This window comes from Mixophyes fleayi, chromosome 3 (assembly GCF_038048845.1).
Source record: "Mixophyes fleayi isolate aMixFle1 chromosome 3, aMixFle1.hap1, whole genome shotgun sequence".
Classification (NCBI taxonomy): Eukaryota; Metazoa; Chordata; class Amphibia; order Anura; family Limnodynastidae; genus Mixophyes; species Mixophyes fleayi.
The window spans coordinates 156,798,111-156,820,076 of NC_134404.1; the positions used below are offsets into that span (position 1 = coordinate 156,798,111).

The following is a 21,966-nucleotide window of genomic DNA, read 5'->3' on the forward strand; positions in this document are numbered from 1 at the left end:
ACCTCCTCTATAGCCCCTAATCCCCATAGAAAAATTAGCAAGTTATAACAGAAAGTAACAAAGTTAGTGGTAACATTTAAATATGTGCATTTAATGAAATTTGTCACTGTTTTGGTTAATATATAACTTAATGTATGAGGTATACATTAGAAAAATTAGAATTTATTGTAACTAATTAGTCATATAATTCCATTAAATCCTAAATATTTCATGAGTTTGATAAATACACATATGGGGATCTCAATGTGTTTATGTTGACTATTTAATTGAATAGTTATAGAAAATAAAATTCAAATCTGCTTAATAAAAAAGTAATTGCCTATTATAACTTAAATTTTCAATATTAGAATATAATGCCATATTTGACTTTACGCATTATACATATTGATCAGTCAACAAACATGACAATTTGCACGTTATATGCATAATATAAATTATTATTTATAAGTGATGACGAATGTATTTATTTTAACTCCAGACTACTTTACTTACTTTCAAAACAATTGTAAATTATAAAGTACGTATCTGTATATGTTGACAAGAATGAACCTTATTAACATTTTCAAACACACAACAACTGATACAACTAGTCTCTTCCCTATTGTTTCATTGTTTATAAAATTGTAATCCATAATGCTTAGGATACTATATGTGAAAGATAGTGAATGTAAATTAAATAAATACTTGTATTTCCCAAGATGTTGGGATGCCTTATTTTGCAACAAGCAGAATTTAAGCAATAGTGAGTACATCATAAAAGGGGTTTTCCCTGTGTCTTTGTACTGCCTTGTTAGCAAGGTGTGTAATAACAGTGTCAGGTTCTCTAGGGTTGGGTTTCTCACAAAGACAGTCTTAAAATGCAGTAGTAATGAAAAATACTTCATTCTCTTGTTGTGTCTAGAGGCCAAACACTTTGTCACCTCAGAGGAAGAGCCAGGATGAACCTATTAATGTGTCCCCTTCTGGGACACACTGTCTTCTTCTTATTTCTGGTCACCTGTGATGCCAGGTAAGTGTACAACATCTGTGGTTGCCTTTTTAACCTAGGTAGTTTTGAGCAGAGACCTAGTTGATTAAAGTTTAATTGACTTTAATGGCTGAAAAATGATGTCACCATAGCCAACCACAAAGGGGAAGAAGACATTTAGGTGAATCAGCCTTCATGTCAGAAATACTAAACTCTCTGTTTAAAATACAATATGAGAAAATGAAAAACTTTAGGAGCCTTTGTGGATAGTGTGTTGATGACATTGTTATATATAGACTCTTTATCAATAGGATATAGATGTAATGCCTGTCTGATATATATATGTAGAATGTGTAGATTATGCTTATTTACTGTCGAGACTATGGGAATGTGGTGAAAATACTCTCTCTCTACCTAGCTGAAATGAATGCTCTTTCTTGTCGTCACAGTGTGATGCCTACGTGTTCTACTGGTGATTATATTACAGTATAGATTAACCATTAGTGGCTTAAGTGGTGCGCATGTGCTGGGCAGCACAGTGGCTAGCACTTCTGCCTTACAGCACTGGGGTCATGAGTTCAATTCCCGACCATGGCCTTATCTGTGTGGAGTTTGTATGTTCTCCCCGTGTTTGCGTGGGTTTCCTCCGGGTGCTCCGGTTTCCTCCCACACTCCAAAAACATACTGGTAGGTTATTTGGTTGCTATCAAAATTGACCCTAGTCTCTCCCTCTCTGTCTGTCTGTGTGAGTGTGTTTCTATATTAGGGAATTTAGACTGTACGTTCCAATGGGGCAGGGACTGATGTGAATGAGTTCTCTGTACAGCGCTGCGGAATTAGTGGCTCTATATAACTAAATGATGATGATGATGTATTGCTAGCTACTTACATAGCAATTTTGTCTGACCAAAGTTGCCCATAATAGCCATGTGTGGGCCCAAAATGATCACATGAACAATGGTCACATAATTCAGAGAGCCTGATCATAGAAATCAATTACTTTATAGGCATGTTATTGTAATCACAGACCAATAGTAGTACATAAAATATCCTGTTATGCAGCTTTGCAGTGGTTTAGATTGATTTGCCTAATGAATGAACCTGAGCAGTTTTGTCCACTACTTGTGTGGTCAAATTGGCTTCAGAAATAGCTTTTTAGTGATGGGGCTAATTTTGTTAGAAACATATGTTGATACTGATGATTATTTTGACAAGTGACACATTTAATTTTCATTTAAGAAATTCCTGTAAGCTATTGTCAACATTGGCGAATATGTCTGTAGTAGTTGATGAGAATACTTAAAAATCCCGGTAAAAAGTCCAAGGGTTTCGATTTTTATTAAAATTACCATTTTAAATATGGCTGTCAAAATTGCTGAAAATCTGTGATATGACAAAACCGAAGTTTAGTACATTTACCCCAAGAGTCAGGAGATAAAAGTGAACCATTGAGTTTCACAAAGAGTTTCTGTCACTGCACCGAACAGACCCACAAAACATGATGCTTCTTTACGTTGAAAAAGAAATGTCGACATTGATTGGAAATGCAGAGCAATCCTCTGTGAATGAAATATGAACCAATACACAATATTTATTTTGTCTAAAAACATTGCCTATGGTTTCAAAAAAGTTAAATGATCATTTTCATAAATAACTCCCTCCAAAACTAAACTAATCAATTATATTGCACTGTTTTCTAATTAATTATACAAACATACTTAATTTCATGAGCTAAAATGGGCTTCTTTATATTCTTGATCTTATACTTTTATATGTTTCTGTACTACAATAAAATAAAGTAGTATACAATTAAAACAAAAAAAATTGAGTCAAAATTGGAATTACAAAGTAATATAGATTGTTGAAACATGCAGCAAAGTGTCACTATAGGGACCAATTTGATACTGAAAATCAGTGCAAACCTTTTTTAAACTGCGGACTCTGGATTTTACAATTGGGGAGGATATGTTACTTGTACCTATTATTATTATTATGTTTATTTATATTGTGATACCCATAATGTGTATCACTATATGTGTACTAGTGGATACATTTATACCACATAAATCACCGCTATTGGACAACCACAGTCACCAACCCAGTCTTTTGTTTGTTTGTTTTTTTGCATATTGTAACTTCCTTTGTTCAGTTTAGATGGGTGTGGTCCATGTCACAGTGAGGTTACTGAAATCTTCAATGCTGCTTAGTAGGCTTCAGGTGTAGCAATAAGAAGATGTGGATCTTAACTTTATTGTGGAGCTAGAACGAAGCAATCCATAATTTTGTCAGATAGGGCCTAGAGTCACTGAGTATCTTAGCTCTTATGTTCTAGAGATTCTATTCTGTATCATGGAAAGGACATCCTTAACTCAAGAAAGCAGGTTCTTAACTACAGATAAATTGCTTAATACTTATGGGAACATGAACCGCTACAGAGATAGACAATTGCCCTTACTGAACTCAGGTCACCTTGCCCAATCACAAAGGGCTACATAGCCACTTCTACTGCTCATCAAACCAGGAGAAACACAGTCCAGCTCATTATACCAGACCCTTAATACAACAAAATATCATGAACCTCCCTCCTTTCAGATAGAGTAGAATTAATTCTTTCTACTCAATGATACTCTGTAGGGATTTGCATATAGTGAGATGCACAATTAAAACCTGCCATGAATGCTGATCTTATCCACTGTGATCAACAAGGAAAGGTCTTCAGAGGAAAGTGGATGTCATCATGATAATTGTGAGGTCCTCACAACAAATTAAATGATGCCCTTTGTGGCACGAAACCGCTCACTCATCTTTAAACCTTTCCTAGCTGATCAAAGTGTCACTGTTTTTTAAGGCGGGATAGATGTACAAATTCATTCAAGTTATGGGAGGAACAATCCATTGGTGACTGAGATCCATACTCTGTTGTAGAAGACAGGTGTGCGTTGTGTCAATTCCTATTTTTCACAATATTTGTAATAAAACTCTTCTCTGTCTTCACTGCTTTTTCATCTTATGTATTGTTTTGAACCAAGACATAAATGGGCCTGAGTTATTAAGGAGAGCAAGGCATAAAATAGGAGTAACTTTGCACCTGGGCAAAACCATGATGCCTTGGAGGGGGAGGTAAATTTAAAATGTGGGGACAGATTTATAGTTGGGGTATGGCATTTCCTAGATCAACTGATCTAAGAAATGTTTAAAAATAAAGCTATCAAGTATTTGTGTGCTAGATGAAAAAACAGCCATTATTTAACTTATGTGCAAAAATAATAAACTGATTTGCACCCCTTGCATTGTAACATGGTTTGTCCTGGAGAACATTTACTCCTTTTTTTGCCTATCTTTCCTTAATGACTCAGGCCCAGATATGTGTAAACAGCTATGTAAGCCCTTAAAGTTGTCAGACACCTTGCAGAATTGTCCAACTTCCAGGTAGCTGTATAAAGAGGAAACAAAATATAGCATATGTAAGGAGCGACTAAACTGTTCCCAGCATTCCTTACACAAAATTAAATAAAATTAAATAACATTAAATAAAATTAAGTAAATACGTATGCACATAAAAATAATGGTGGTAAGATAAGTACATAGGAAAAGATAATTAGAATCTGCTTGGTTCCCACTAGCAGCTTGATACATTTACCCCTAAGTGTAAGATATTTGTGAAAATTCAAAATGATAGAGCAAAGTCCAATTAATTTTTGGTGGATTATTTTTTTTTACACTGCAAAGTATCTAAAATAAAACCACAATTGAAATTGTTTTGCAGTCCATCGTATTACATTACAACATCTGGTAACACTATCTATGGTACTAATACATCACTGGCTGTTCACTGGTTCGGAGACAATTATGCTGACATTACTGTGACTGCAGGGATTATGGATAAAAGCAGGCTTTTAGTAAATGCAAGCAAAGTGTTCTATAATGGTGAGTGTAATATATATATTGTCTTGTTAACTTGCTATATAAAATGTAAAGTGTTATTGTGTGTTGTTATCCTACCTTCTAGGTGTTCATAATGTTTAAAAATAAAACTATTTACTCCAAGTGGTAAGTGATGTCTCCTTTATTGTCCAATAATCAAATATCTCTCCATACACAGAATAGCAAAATAAAATAATGGGAAAAACAAAACAAAAATAATTTAAAATAAAAGTTCCTGCCATTACGACAAAATTACATTCTTTGGAAGAAATGCCATTTAATAGCTTTATTACTTGTTGCTTATTAACTTTGTAACATGGGAGTGTTTAAAAATAGAAAAAGGAGGCGCTCAATTATTACATGGCTGAAAAAATAGGTACTATAAAAAAAAACAATACGGTGAAGTACAAACCTATAATACCTATAATTAACATACTGGAAGCTTCCACAGATACACATAGAAATAGGAGAATATATTACCACTATAAGAATTATACCATGCACTGGAAATGAATGTGCTCAGTTTGAAGATAAGTGGAAAAAACTTTGCACTTATGCCGAGAACGTTATTGTTACTTTGACATCAAACATATACTGAAATCAAAAGACAAATGCAAATACAAAATCCCTAGTTATGTCCTGCCAGAATAAGAGCACATCTGGGAGTTCGAACCAGAATATAGTTCAATATAACTTGTGCTTTTTCATGCATGACTCATTACACACAGCGTCATAGAGAGGGAAAGCTGACCGATCTCATCCGTGACAAATTTGTCACCTCCTGAACAAAGAACTTTTCTCACTAAATTTACCTCGGCTAAATTAATTAATTGATATAAATAATACATTTACATGAATTAAATAACTGAACCCAGGTTAATTCAATAACAGTCACTGGTAAACTACTGTGTCTCCAGGAATGGTTTAGATTTGGAGAGTTCACATACTGCCCATTAAGCATAAAGTGAAAAGCGTTAAGCTGAGTACACACGACAGAAAATTTCTCCTGATGAGATATCTTTCACGATTTTACCAACGACTGAAAGTCGCGAAAAGCATGCGGATTCATGTGTACACACTTTCACGATTGTACACAATTTATCTTCAGATCTCTGCTCTTCATCTGTCATAACCATCTGCTGAAAAGATCGTGACTCTGTAAACTCTATAGAGATCTGTCTACACTGCTGGCCGTGAGTGCGTACACACTGCAGAATTTGCCCAACATCATTCCATAGTTTCATAGTGATTTTTAGTCCGTTTATAAAATCAAACCAAACTATACAATGTGCTTTAGTTCGATATATGAAGCTAAATTATATGATCGTGGGAGCGTACACACTAATGTGATATTGGACCTAACAGTCATTCATCATGTGATTGGCACGATAATCGGGTGAAAATCTGTAGTGTGTACCCAGCTTTAGTGTGACACCACTCAAAAGAGAGGAATACTGCACTCAATACATGCGGTTCAGGAGTCAAAGCTATGGTATAGCATTTTGCATTCTCCAGCCCTGGAGCCTGTGTCTGGGAATCATCTCTGCAAACACTGCTATGTTCCTTGGCAATTTAGTTTTACTTGGGATGAAATGAATGTTTAAGATGGTTTTAATATCGAGGATCCCTCATGACTTCCCACAGCTTGAACTAAATACATTGCTTTTTTGGCTTCTTTCTGTGTTTTTCTGCAATGTATTTATATAATCACGGATAGCTGTATATTTATTTTGCCCATGGACACAACACAGTTCTGTTCTGATCACTGCATTGTATTTAAATGTGTCCAGAGAACAGCTGTTGCCATAGTGACAAAAATAAATATCTCTGCTTGATGAAAGAACGACATATGAAGCAAGCAGGAGGATAAGTCAATGTATTTAGGGAAAATAGCAAGAGGGCATGTACAAACCAATAAATTAATTACATGCTCCAATTGCATTTTACCTAAAAGCAAGCACCAGAATTGGCACCAATGTGAAGACCATTCAAGTATTGCATTTACAAAAAGCTGCTATTACCAAACTGTTTAAACCCTGCAAATACTGTTTAATGTATATGACTTCCACAAAGAAAGTTTTTTTCAAATTATAACATATTTTTAAATTATTTTTCAGATTTGATTGGAATTCTCACTGTTCCAGCAGTAAGTTCATTATCTAATACATCATACTTTACCATCACTATTACCAAGTAACTTTTAAACAACAGAATGAAAAAGTGATACTGTGCAGCAGGTGCATTCATTCATTATGCCAAAAAATAACTTCGCCAAAGCTATTTGTTCACATAAATTAAGCTATAAAGCTGCATTGTTAATAATAATGTCGTTCACAGATTTTTATTTTATACTCTTATCATGAGCTGTGTGTTGTTTATTGCAATATTCCTGCATTGATTTCATGAGAACACTTTGTCAGCCATGGAACACAAACTGCAGATACGTCAGGTTATATTGTACATGTTATAACTGCTGAAAGCCTCAATATGTGGTTTAATCAGTTTTACTGAATTAGTGCAGTAGTTATCCAGTTATTTAGTTGCTGCTACTTTTAATATGTACCTGGGTTTTTCAACTCTTTTCTTACCATGTTACACCAATGATGTAATTGCCTTCTAACAACTCCTTATGCCAGGGTTTCTGTAAATCATTGTGTCAAGTAAATATTTGCAAACGGTTAGTACCAGCTGTTAGGGTCTTTTACTAATCAGATAAATACGGCTATTATTATAAATACGGCATATTATTTGCAGTGGTAAGTCAACAAGCCTCTGGATGCCAGTGTAAAATCTCACATGCGATTCCCCTCTTTGGAGCTTAAATTCCACACAAACACGCAAACAAACACATACACACAAGCACACGTGTGTGTCCATTCAGTCAGAATCCATTTAATCTACCAGTATGGTTTTGGACTGTAGGAGGAAATCGGAGCACCCGGAGAAGAAGTAATTGTGCTCCACCCACATCACTATTGAAACCTTGTCTGGTTTGTGTGGCATCCATGGTGCACATGTATTTTCATAGTACAATTCACGACTGACTGGACTTGCACCTCTTGGTCTCATATCACTTTCTCAGTTTGGTTCCTTTGAATTATCCCAGATTCCTTTCTTAGGATATATTGTGTCTGGAGTAGGCCTAGAAATGGATCCGGAGAAAGTTAATGCAGTTTTACATTGGTCCCAGCTAACTACACTCAGAGCTATTCAACGCTTTTTAGGATTTGCTAACTATTATCGACGTTTCATTCAAGGATTTTCTTCCATTGTCTCTTCTATAGTGGCTCTTATCCATAAGGGTGCTAATACCAAGCAATGGCCTCCTGAGGCTCTTCAAGCATTTCAGTTCCTCCAGAAGGAGTTCTCAACTGCTCCTATTCTTCGGCAACCTGATGTGACTCTTCCATTCTTCCTGGAGGTGGATGCCTCTAATGTTGGACTAGGGGCCATTCTATCTCAGAGATCGGTACAAAAGAAATTCCATCCTTGTGCTTTTTATTCTCAAAGTCTATTACCTGCTGAGAAGAATTATACTATCGAGGATAAGGAGCTATTGGCCATTAAAGTGGCTTTGGAGGAATGGAGATACCTGCTGGAGGGTGCTCGTCACCCCGTGACTATATTTACTGACCACAAAAATCTTCTCTATCTGCAGTCAGCTCAATGTATGAACCCCCAACAAGCAAGATGGTCACTTTTTTTCTCTCGTTTTGATTTAATTATAACCTTCAAACCTGCTTCCAAGAATAAAAAAGCAGATGCATTGTCTCGGGCGGTTGCTCCTTCCTCCGATATTGAAGATTGTTTTGATCGTCCTATACTTGATCCTAAATGTGTGAGTTTAGCTGCTTCTTCCACCAATGTTCTACCGTTTGAAAAAACCTTTGTGCCACCACTTATTCGAAAGAAGATTCAGTCATGGTATCATTCCTCTCGTTTTGCTGGGCATTCTGGAGTACGAAAAACATTAGAGATTCTCTCTCGGAGTTACTGGTGGCCATCTATTAGGAAAGATGTCAAGGAGTTTGTGGCCGCTTGTGATGTTTGTTCCCAATTTAAGTCTTCCTGTAGAACACCGGCGGGATTACTTCAACCACTACCTATTCCTTCCAAACCATGGACCCATATAAGTATGGATTTTGTTACTGATCTTCCTCTCAGCAAAAAATGTAATACCATTTGGGTGGTAGTCGATAGATTCTCTAAGATGGCTCATTTCGTCCCTTTGATAGGGTTACCTTCTTCCTCTACATTGGCTGATCATTTTATCAAAGAAATATTTCGACTTCATGGATGTCCGTCTGAAATTGTTTCGGATAGAGGAGTACAGTTTGTCTCCAGATTTTGGCGAGCCCTTTGCAAGACCTTAGGTATTCGATTGTCATTATCATCCTCATACCATCCTCAATCGAATGGACAGACCAAGAGAGTCAACCAAGACCTAAAGACTTACATTAGAATTTTTTCTTCAGCCAATCAGGACAATTGGGTATACTTGCTTCCATGGGCTGAATTTGCCCATAATAACATGTATCATGAATCATCTTCTAAAACACCATTCTTTGTGGTATACGGTCACCATCCGTCTCTCCCAGAATTTCCTTCCCTCCCTCCCACCCATGTTCCTGCTGTTAATGTATAATGTCAAAAGATTAAATCCATTTGGGCTCAGGTTAAATCCTCTCTGAAGAAGGCATCTTCAAGATATAAATTCTTTGCCAATAACAAAAGGCGAGCAATTCCAGCACTCAAAATTGGAGATCGTGTATGGCTCTCTACCAAGAATATTCGCCTGAAGGTTCCTTCTATGAAGTTACCTCCACGTTTTATTGGTCCATATAAAATCATTCAGGTGATAAATCCTGTTTGTTTTAAGCTGTTATTGCCTAAGAATCTTCGTATCTCCAACTATTTCCACATTTCATTACTCAAGCCTCTTATCATCAACCGATTCTCTGTTCCTTCTTCAGCACCTCGCCCAGTTCAAGTTCAACAAGAGGAGGAGTTTGAGATTACTCATATACTTGATTCTAAAATTTCTAGAGGAGCTCTTCGTTTTTTTGGGCATTGGAAAGGCTTGGGTCCAAAGGAGCGCTCTTGGATCCGTGTGGATGACCTTAATGCTCCAGCACTTCTAAAAAAGTTTTATACCAAATATCCGGGCAAACCCAGTTCCAAGTGTTCTGTGCAAACCTTTAAAAGGGGGGGTACTGTCACTCACCGGACGGTTGGTGCCTCTGGTTTGGGACGTGGGTCTCTCTCTCTCTCTTGCCGGCGCCTGTTTGGCGCCGCGGCTGTCCGCCATCTTGACTAAGGATTGCGCATGTGCAGAAACCACGGACTGTTAAAACCTTGCTCATAGTCTCATTGGTCAATCAATCACCTCTCACTACTTAAGGCACCTGTTACTCTATTACCATTGCCTGTTCTTTGGTTCTCATTCCCTTATGACTCAGAGGTGTTTCCGGTTTCTACTCGTGCTCTCTGTTTGCTGTGGAACATACCTGCGCCTGGACAAGCCTTCTCTCCATATCGTGGTACAACTTGCCAGTCGCAGACCACTCCATGCTACCTTGTTACATACCTGCACCTGGACAAGCCTTCTCTCCATATCGTGGTACAACTTGCTAGTCGCAGACCACTCCACGCTACCTTGTTACATACCTGCACCTGGACAAGCCTTCTCTCCATATCGTGGTACAACTTGCTAGTCGCAGACCACTCTACGCTACCTGATAACATACCTGCACCTGGACAAGTCGTTTCTCCATATCAGTGGTACAACTTGCTAGTCACAGACCACTCTATGCTACCTGATAACATACCTGCACCTGGACAAGTCGTCTCTCCATATCAGTGGTACAACTTGCTAGTCACAGACCACTCTATGCTACCTGATAACATACCTGCACCTGGACAAGTCGTCTCTCCATATCAGTGGTACAACTTGCTAGTCGCAGACCACTCTACGCTACCTGATAACATACCTGCACCTGGACAAGTCGTCTCTCCATATCAGTGGTACAACTTGCTAGTCGCAGACCATTTTACGCTACCTGATCACATACCTGCACCTGGACAAGTCATCTCTCCATATCAGTGGTACAACTTGCTAGTCGCAGACCACTCTACGCTACCTGATAACATACCTGCACCTGGACAAGTCGTCTCTCCATATCAGTGGTACAACTTGCTAGCCGCAGACCACTTCACGCTACCTTATAACATACCTGCACCTGGACAAGTCTTCTCTCCATATCAGTGGTACAACTTGCTAGCCGCAGACCACTTCACGCTACCTTGTAACATACCTGCACCCGAACAAGTCTTCTCTCCATATTAGTGGTACAACTTGCTAGCCGCAGACCACTCCACGCTATCTAGTATTATACCAGCATCTGCACAAGTCTTTACATTTACCAGCGGGAACATATGTCAGGAGCAGCTTACCCTACTATTTTGCATGTTACCTGTTATTAGGACTAAAGCCTATAGTGCCTCTGAAGTATAGCTGCGAGTCGCTGACTCTCCTGCTGCATTATTGATTGGTCCTTCCATAGACTTTATCCAGTTGTTATATATTGGTCTGCTGTATGCTACCTGTGTGCTAATGCCCTTTGGAACTTTCTCCTCCTTTTATTACTGCTCATCAGTCTACCGTGTTACCATTGTTTCCATTGTTCAGAGACTCTGCATTTATATCATTGACATTTCCTTTCCTATTCAGTTGTACAGTTCCGTATATTCACCACACTTCCCAGAGGGCCACGACCTGCACAGTGGCAGCCGCTAAAACCATACTCCCTTGCGGGAGTTCCTGGAGAAAACCAGCCACTGTGTTAGACTCCGCGCCTCTGGTAAAGTGAAATTCCACCTGGTGAATTCTGGGTAAAACTCCTAGTGCCCGTGACACAGTCGTTACCACAGCACTAGTGAGCTCCAGCCTGTCAATAGCAGTAGAATATTAGCAATAGCCTTTCTCAGCACTGTATATACCTTGATGAGTGCAACAATTTAGGGTATTTGGAAGTGTGGGGAGAATCCCAGAAGGACCTAATGAGTACTAACTGTGATGTAGAGCTATATTTTTGGCTGGAAATTTCACACCGAATATAATCTTACCTGTTCCGGCAGATCCCAGCAGACTCTTCATCTGATTCTTATACACTGGTTGTGAATGGATCTGCTCAAAATACATTGGTGTTTTCTGAGAAAATTCAACTGTACATGCAAAAGAAGAATATATCCATGTTCATACAAACTGACAAAACTATGTACAGGTCTGGAGAAAGTGTCAAAATCCGAGTCATCTCTGTCAGACATGACCTGAAGCCATACAAGGGAGATGTGGACCTTATCATAAGGGTAGGTGTTATTGCTTGATTTTTTGACTTATGTCTTTTTCTTATATAGTCTTGGGGATAAATTTACTAAGAATTGTGTTTGGTGGGGTTTTAAACCGCCACACATCGCCGGCGGTTAGTGCTCCAAACAGCCGCATTTATTATAGGGCGGTTTGAGTCTGCAATGTAAAAAGCCTGGTGACTCATGGCAGATTGAAAACAGATAAACCGCAGGTGGTTTGGCCAAAGCCCCCAGCAAAACCCTCAGGAAAAAGACAGATTTCTCTATACCAGCTTCTGATTGGCTTGATAGCTGAAACATGCTGTTGGAGCTATCTTGCCATTCAGAACATAAGAGGAAGCATCATTCACATATAAATTATGAGGGCAATCATTATTTATTGATTAATGGACACAATTAATTTATAATTGACTTATGTGAGCACATTTTATTTTTCATTACATTAAGGAGATAGTATTATTGTATTATTATATCATGGAGCACTATGTAGTGCCACATGTCTGCATCATAAATAATTATTGTACCCATTGGCAATTAAATAGTATTTCCCAGTTAATATAATTATATAATCACATTTGCCCCATAATATAATACTATAATATTGTCCCCATAATATAATGAAAAATAAAATGTACACTCGTAAGCTAGTTATAAATTAGTTTCTCCCCTTAATCACTAAATAATTACTGCCTCCATAATTTATATGTCAACAGTGTTTCCTCTTATGTTCTGGATGGCCACCTCTTTTGTTTTGACTGTTTGGATGGCAGTTCTGCAGCGGTTTTGAAAACTCCAGCTTAGTAAATCCGGCTGTTTGTATGTTAATCATTGTTAAAATCGGGATGGCTATCTGTAAACTGGTGGTTTTTAAAAATGTTAATTCTGACTATTTTAATGGCGGTTTGGCTTTTAGTAAATTTCAAAACTTCAGCAAAAATGGCCAAAAACTGGCGGTTTCATCAAACTGCCCTTTAGTAAATCTAGCCCTTGGTGTTCAATACAGCAGCCATTTTTTAAGAAGATTGAAAAGCATGGAAGATAAGAAAAACACTGATTCAATTGGAGTCATGTGTGAATATAACATTTATTGATATTTGAGACACATAGCTCTGATAGTTAATACCCCTGGTGCAATCTAGGGCAGGTATCAATTGTTAATATTGATGCTTTGTAAATGCATATGACCTTTTTTGGTTGACAATTGCAAAAGTGAATGTCTTATTTTTGTTTTATTTTAAACCTCAATGCACATTTATATGCACACCAATAATATATGTATGTGTGCCCAATATGTTCGGCAAGTAGGAGATGGGATTGCAGCACGCTTGCTAGCCCAACCTGTGTATTATGACTTATACCCTATAAATGCAAAGTCATATCTAACCACTGCCTACTTGTGCCTATATAAAGCAACATGACCAGAGTACTGATGTTTAATTGCTTGTTTTTTCTTTTTTAAAGGGCTCTAAATAATGTTTCATATATCTATGCTATAATCTTGTTTTCATTCATTTTCAGTACACCCATGTGTAAGATAGGTGCAAGGCATGCCCACATTTAGGTGTGTAAACAGCTTCCAGAGGGTCTCCAGGCGTAAAAATCTGTCCTAGTTACATTATCTATGATCCCATGCTCAGGAATTGTTTATCTCAATCTTTGTCCAGGCAACTCTATTTTTTTGATCATTTAAATATTAGCTAATTTGTTTACAACTTACATTAGGAGCAAATTATACACTAAATTAGCTGTGCCAATACACAATCCATAAACCTTGTGCACATATGTACACTCTCTTCCTGCACAGCCTCAATCTTTAAACTCAAAACATTTGTGCAAAAGCAAGACTATTATATCCCAAGTCCTATGAAACATTAATCCTGTCTTCTTTTTTTATAAATATAGGATCCTAAGGATAATATTGTACAGCAGAGGCTGAAAATGAAGTCAGACTTGGGGGTTGTTTCAACACAGTTCTTACTGAGTAATAACCCTATGCTGGGTGACTGGTACATACAAGCTACATCTGATGTAAGTAGATGATCTCACTATAATAGATGAAGGTTTATCCCAGGGTTTTAAAAGTTACTAATGTGTATGTACATGTCATTCTTGCTACAGTATCACTAAACATAAAATTACAGGTTCTGATTCATTAACAAATACAAAACAAACATAATGTGCATTTTTTTTTAAAATACACTTACAATGAGTATGTCACCTCCGTATTCACAAGGAACGGATCTGAAGTTAAGGCTGTTGATGAATATAGGTCTTGGTCCGCTCTGCTCTGCTCTAACAGACAAGACACTGCAGAATACGTCCAATACATATCTGGAATGTCACCTGGAAATAATATAGTCATTAATAATATATTCATTAATGATAAAACATGAATTTGTTTTTTGGCATAAAATACATTTATCCGAATGTTCTTAATGTCTACTGTACATAAAGTACATTTTTACAGTTGCTTCTGATTGCAAACACATGTTCTAGCCTGCATACACAGCCACCATTACTAGTAATCGGCACTTACACCTGACCTGTAGCTGGTGCAAGTGATACTACTGAAAATCACGTACCTTTGAGATACCCAAAGCTTGAATCTGCTGCGTGCACTTGAGCTTGGTGGGTCCTTACTGAACATTGACTATATGCATACGCCCAGTCCCCTCCCCATTCTGCTCCTGAAATTGTAGTCTGTTGTAAGGGTCATTTGCGCTCAAAGTGAATTGGACTTCTAGGTATTGGTTTCTGCATTCTCAGGTTTCTGGTCCTGTTCTGGGTATGAGCAGAATATGCAATGTATCAACATTTACTCTTTTTAATGAATCAGGCCCACAATGTCTCTTATATAAGAACTACTTCATATCACACTACTTCATAGTGTGATTCTATGTGAAGCAATTTGATATTCCATTGATGTGACAGCAGTTCCTGAGGGGTTACTGCTGTGTGGATTTTCCAGCAAAACAAATTTTGGACTTGATGTGCTGCTGAGAGACATTGTTCACAGTAATATCAGAAAAAATGCAATCATTGACATACATTTTAGGTTTAATGGTATTTTAAAATGTAGAAGTAAACTGATTACCTACTACTATTTCTCTTGTTTCAATTATTAGAGCACCTCTTTCTAACTATTCTTACTCTTTATGCAATGTAAGCTAAACTCAGGTAACTCAGTTTTGGGTTGCATTCCATAAGTTACTCTTTACCGCACAATGTTACTTACCTGGGGACTGGTATTCCACCTGATGTGGTGGGTCCACCAATGTCTGGCATGGTCTGGCGATGCTCTCCTTACACATGCAGGCTGTCCATCAACAACATGTTGTCTGTATGATAAAGCCTGCTTTGGCAGGAGCTAGGAGAACATCGTCAGACCACAGTAGACATCAGAAACCAATCTGATTGGGAGTAACATAGAAACTTGGAATTTGATGGCAGATAAGAACCGCTTGGCCCATCTAGTCTGCCTATTTTGTAACCTATGGTAACCTCAAAACCTATTTGGCCCTTAGTTATTTGTAAGGATATCCTTATGTCTGTCCAATGCATGTTTAAATTGCTCTACTGTATTAGCCTCTACCACATCTGATGGGAGGCTGTTCCACTTATCTACTTCTGTGAAGTCATTTTTCCTCAAATTTCCTACTTCCCTCCAGTTTCAGTGCATGTCCTAATGTTATAATATTTCTCTTCCATTGAAGAATGTTTCCCTCCTGTACCTTGTTAAAACCCTTGATAGATTTGTAAGTTTCTATCATGTCCCCCTTTCCCTTCTCTGCTCCAAACTATACATATTAAGATCTTTTAGTCTTTCTGGTAAGGTTTGTGCTGTAGGCCATTCACCATTGAGTTGCCCTTCTTTGTACAGTCTCTAACGTATTTCTGTCCTTCTGGAGATATGGCCTCCAGAACTGAGCACAGTATTCTAGATGAGGCCGTACCAATGACCTATATAGTGGCATTATAACTTCTTTCTTTCTGCTACTGATTCCTCTCCCTATGCAACCATCTGACTTCTCATTGCTTTGCTACATTAGTTACCTGAAATAGTGACTTCTAGCTCCCTTTCTACCTCAGTAGTTTCCAGTATAGTGATGTTAATACTACAGTATATTTAGCCTTTGGGTTTTTGAGACCCAATTGCATGATTTTGCATTTTTTTGGTATTAACTGTAATCACCACACTCAAAAGTTACACCTACCTCAACACAACATTACCCCTAAACTTTATCATAATGAGTATAAATTGGGCCCCATCCATATGCATGGTGATAAATAGTTAAGTATATACTACTTTCTGCAGCATATAATTCTAAACTATACTGAAGGCATGCTTTGTGAGCCACAATAATTTAACCCTTTCTCGCCACGGTACAGTCTACACCAGTGTTGGCTAACCTGTGACACTCCAGGTGTTGTGAAACTACAAGTCCCAGCATAACCTTCCAGCAACAAGCTGCTATATATTGGCAAAGCATGATGGGACTTGTAGTTTCACAACACCTGGCGTGTCGCAGGTTAGCCAACACTGGTCTACACCAAAGTTTGGGCAGAGGATCACATTGGTAAAAAAAGGATTCACGTTGACAAGTTTTAAGATTCGTTATAACATGCAGGTTCTACATGAGTTATCAGGATCTGAATAGATCTATTCTGAAGTACTGGTACTGTGTGTTTATTGTTCTGTACTGTTCTACCCTGTATAGTCTACTGTATAGTCTACTGTTTGTACTATGTGCGGCGCTGCGGAAACCTTGTGGCGCCCTACAAATAAACGATAATAATAATAATATTGTTTCTATATTTTAAGTACATGAAAATGTATGTAACCCCATATGTTTAAACTGTGCTTTCCTTGACAGTTCAGTTACTAAACCATAGTTTATCTTCAATCTTTCATTTATATTTTTTTAGAACTCTGTAAATGCTGTTTACTTCTCTGTTGCTGAATATGGTACGTGTTTAATTTTTTTAATAGTGAAATAATTTACAATATTTATTAAAATAGTTTATAATTTAATTATTTTGCCACAAAGGGGCAGATAAAATTGCCTATTAAACTATTACTGTTACTACGGTAATAGTGCACATTATTACCGTTAGTACAGTAACTTCAACGCTGATATTTGCTCGCAGCTCAGGGAGCCACGAGCCGCAATCCGGGTTAAAATTACTGTATTAACAGTAATAGTGTGCAGGTCGCGTTACTCTTGTGAGTAATTTGGCCAATTGCATCTACCCCTGTGAATGTCCAATAATATCATTGTGATTGTAGAGCCATAAAGCATATATTTCAAAAGAAACTAACATTTCTTTCAAGCGATACTTTTTAAATTGTGGCAATGACCTTTATATTTTACTTTTATATAGTACACAAGTGATGTTAATGTGGGGGATTGTGCTCATTCTAGAGTATATTACACTAGCATCACATGATCACATTTATTATGCCAGATTTAATTTACAGATGTAAAAGTGTCATTTCTGTTTATCCTGCCAGTTACACCAAAGTTTTATGCAACACTGGATGTTCCCTCGTTTTACATTAGCACAAAGATGCTCAATCTTACTGGTACAGTCACAGCGAAGTAAGTCATATGATGAAGTAATACCTAATTATATGTCTGCCTGTCTATGTATCTCAGGGCTCTGGTATAAATGTTTTCTGTGTGGAGGGTAGACATGCCACTTAATAGCCTCCTGGTTCAAGTTTGGATGTTTTCCCCTTTCAACCAGGGGAAACCATTTCAAATAAATGCTTGATCATAAGAGCTTAGAGCATAGCTAAATAATAAAGACATTAGGGTAAGTGATTTTATTATTAAGCACTGCTAGCACCATTATCTATCTCATATTAACATTATATGTAAGATTGCTGTCTCCTTAACTATAGAAAAATCCAACAGTATTACAACATACAAACTGTCATGAAGAGTAGCTGCTTTACCTAAATTACTTGAAGCTAAAAATCCTGGTCCATGATTTGAAATCTGCAAGTTTCTAAGTCAACAATTTACTTGCTGACAAGATAGAATCTTTATCAACAGGGAGGAGATGAAAAACAAACACTGTATGTTAAATGTGTTTTGATTACCTAATAGCATGCTAAATTAGGCTTACCATGAACAAAGGCTAACATATTAGTTTCTCTGAACCACTTGCAGAATAAAAGTACCCTGTGCCAAAGGTACATTACATATTGTTTAAAATAAAAACTGAAGCACAGCTATTTGCAACACCGCAGTAGCACTTGAACAGGTTCCTGTTTGCAGAGCACTGCAATGTTTAGACCTTTCCCAAGGACGATATATATGTAATTTCATATTTTCTATATGTATTATATGTATAATGCATATTATTTTGCTTGTATCTGTCTAGTGCAAGTAAGGCACTAAAAGCATATGTTTGATTGGTTGTTTCTCTTTCCTACCATTGGGGGACACTGCAAGACATTGGGGTATAGTAGGTGGGACTAGGAGTTAGGCACGTAGCATACATGTTTGATCCCCAGACTCCTCCCCTACTATGCCCCTCCTCTTCCTTTACAGACCTCAGTTTCACTTAAGTGCCTAGGAAGATAGGTCACTTAGGTATAGGCTCCTGCCTATACTTTTATTAGTTTTAGGTTTCATGTTTTTATTTTTTTCCCTTCACAGGTGCAGCACAGGGATTGAACTTAAGACCCAGAGGAGTGAATAGCCTGATGGCATTCTTCACTCTGATCTCTGTGGAGGAGGGAGCAGCAGCAGAGCTCACTTACCCCTCGCACCAAATGCCGTCAGTCTCTCATTCCCTAGAAATGACCAAATAAGGGACCTTAATTTTCACTGCCAGATAAACAGGAACAGGCAGACGTGCTACCAGATGTATTAGGTCAGGCGGGAGTGAAATCATTACAGCCTCTTCTCCCGCCCCGACCGACTGGCCGGCTTTGTTCCCCCCTAGGCAACGAGCATCTATTAGAGGAACAGGTCAGCAATCGCACTCCATAGGAGGCGATTCGCTGACAGTATCGCGGATGACCTCCTTCTGAAGGCTCCGTTTGCTTCTCTTATCTTGTATCCAGATCTCAATTCAGTTCCTGGAACCGCAACCTGGTTTCTGAGCCTACCCAGGTCCTTGCTCAATCTTGCACAGTAGATACGTTTCTTAGGCCTCAGCTTTTATACTGTGACTCAAAGGATCTCTCTCTCATTGGCCTCGCAGGGCATGGTTCTCAGATATCCTGGGGCTGGCGGTGGCGCCTTCCTTCTGCCTACCAATGCGGCCAGACCTTCTGGTCCAGGGGCCTTATTCTTAAAGCCAAGAATTTTTCACAGGAGGTGATTGGTACCCTGATTAAGGCCCGTAAGGCATCTTCTTCAGCCATTTACCGCCCAGGCTGGAAAGTGTATATCCTTTGGTGTGAATCCCAAGGTTTTCACACGTCTTGTTTTAGTCTCCCTAGGTTGCTTTCCTTTTTTGCAGGCAGGTCTGGATAAGGGACTCCGCCTAGGTTCCCTCAAGCTTCAAGTCTTGGCACTTTCCTTTTATTTTCAACTTCGATTGACAGACTTACGGGATCTTCAGACGTTCCTTCAGGGGGTTCTTCATGTTCAATCCCCCTTAAATTATCCTGTGGAAACATGGTATCTCAATCTAGTGGTCAGGGCATTTATCTTGCCCCCATTTGAACTGCTGGATTCTGTGGAGTTACATCATCTCCCTTGGAAGGCGGTGTTCCTTTTGGCCATAGCCTCTGCTCGTAGGATTTCAGAATTAGGGGCACTTTGCTGCACACCCCCATTTCTAATTTTTCACAAGGATAGAGCAGTGTTTCGCGCAAAGCTTTCTTTTGTTCCGAAGGTTCCACTTAAATAAGGAGATTGTGGTCCTCTTCAGATGATACTTTACTGCTGCTGGATGTAGTGCGTGCTCTGCGATACTATGTTGATCGAACAGCCGCTGTCTAGAAAGACTAATGACCTTTCCATCCTCTATGATCCTCAAAAAAGGGACTGGCCAGCTTCAAAACTGTCGATTGCCCGCTGGATCACTTCTACCATTTGGCTGGCTTATGTCCGTGCCTCTAAACCTGTCCCGGTGACTTTGAGAGCACACTGAACCAGAGGGTTTGGCGCTTTGTGGGCGGCACGTCATGGTGCTTCGGTGGAGCTATTGTGCAGGGTGGCAATGTGGTCGTCTGTCTATACCTTTTCAAAATTTTATGAGTTGCAAGGCTTCGCATCCGCTGATGCGAGCTTTGGGCGCAAGGTCTTGCGAGCAGCCGTTTCAGAGCAATCCCTCCTTTAGAGGCAGCTTTGGTATGTCCCCAATGTCTTGCACTGTCCCCCAATGGTAGGAAAGAGAATAGAGGATTTTTACTCACCATAAAATCTGTTTCTTTGGCTCAATTGGGGGATACTGCGCACCCTTCCTTTTCTCTGAAAACAGTTCTGTTCTGTTAAGGTTATATGGTTGTATTTTTGGCTTGTTTGCTCTTTCTTCTCTGCTTGGTTATACAAAACTGAGGTCTGTACAGGAAGAGTCGAGGAGCCTGGGGATCAAACATGTATGCTAAGTGCCTAACTCCTAGTCCCACTTACTATACACCAATGTCTCGCAGTATCCCCCAATGGAGTCATAGAAACAGATTTTATGGTGAGTAAAAATTCTCTTTTTGCATGTTGTTTAATCTGCAGTTGGCAAATGAGCCCTTCTCCCAATCAGTTGATCCAGTTTTTTTCCCTTTTGTATAATTATGGCCACAGTAAATGCATCTGATTTTAGTAACTCCATTTTGTACTGTAGGTATTCCTATGGCAAACCTTTAAAAGGCAATGTAACAATATCAGTAAAACCATCATATGAAGTTGAAGGTAACAGTGAAGTTAGTAAAACCTATGAGGTAAGTTAACTTTTTTTTTATGTTTTTACAGAGTCATTGTAGTTATGACCAAAGGGAAAAGTTTGCCAATTGTTGGGTTGAGGTAGCGTAGGTCTAAATTGTGTCTGTGAGTCGTACTTATCTTAAAATATTTGTGAGTATGGATAACATGCAGATTACGTACATTTAATTAACATACATTTAAAGTGTACGATATGCTAAAAAAGTATGATACGCTTTAAGCATATCTTGCGGTATTGTTATAAAAATGTAAGTAAATAAAATAGAACTAAAACATGAACTCCCCTGATCCCCAAAAGTAATGCCAGCTCAAGTGCTGCCAGCCTAGGCTGGTATCATCAAAATCAGGGGATGAAACTGGCGATACCAGCAGGCCTGCCAAGAGGAATTCGGGGCCCCATTACAGCAACTTCATACTTAAGCATGGCAGCAAAAGTAGGAGTGGCCATACACTTGGGGGCGTGGCTGTACAGCATTGGGGCGTGTCTAGCCAGTGAAAAGCTCTAAACCACCCTCCTACAGAAAAAACCCTGCACTGCTGGGTACACCATTGACAGAAGTGTGCATTGCCTGCTCGCCGGATCGTGACATATGTCCCAGCAGTCCTGACTTTCAGGACAGCGGGACAGTGACCTCATAGAGTGATCTCATAGAGGCCCAGTTAATATTGTGATAAATAGTCCTGTCCACAATTCATAACATACCACATAGTAGAGTCCCCAGTTCATATTATACCACACTAATGCCCACAATTCATTTTATGGGATCTATTTATGAAGGAGAGCTTAATATGAAAGATACTTTTCAA

At 38.6% G+C, this 21,966-nt stretch overlaps 1 protein-coding gene across 2 annotated transcripts in view; it reads left to right on the top strand.

Moving 5' to 3' along the window:
- The first annotated feature begins 893 nt into the window (after positions 1-893).
- LOC142144142 (CD109 antigen-like) overlaps positions 894-21,966 on the top strand; it is a 78,913-nt gene continuing 57,840 nt past the window's right edge. For both annotated transcript variants that reach the window (XM_075202631.1, XM_075202632.1), the window contains exons 1-8: positions 894-1,009; positions 4,734-4,894; positions 7,009-7,037; positions 12,029-12,259; positions 14,162-14,287; positions 17,186-17,225; positions 17,772-17,859; positions 21,062-21,158. In XM_075202631.1, coding sequence (XP_075058732.1) covers positions 939-1,009; positions 4,734-4,894; positions 7,009-7,037; positions 12,029-12,259; positions 14,162-14,287; positions 17,186-17,225; positions 17,772-17,859; positions 21,062-21,158 — 843 coding nt within the window. In that variant the 5' untranslated portion in view covers positions 894-938. The remainder of the gene's footprint in view (positions 1,010-4,733; positions 4,895-7,008; positions 7,038-12,028; positions 12,260-14,161; positions 14,288-17,185; positions 17,226-17,771; positions 17,860-21,061; positions 21,159-21,966) is intronic.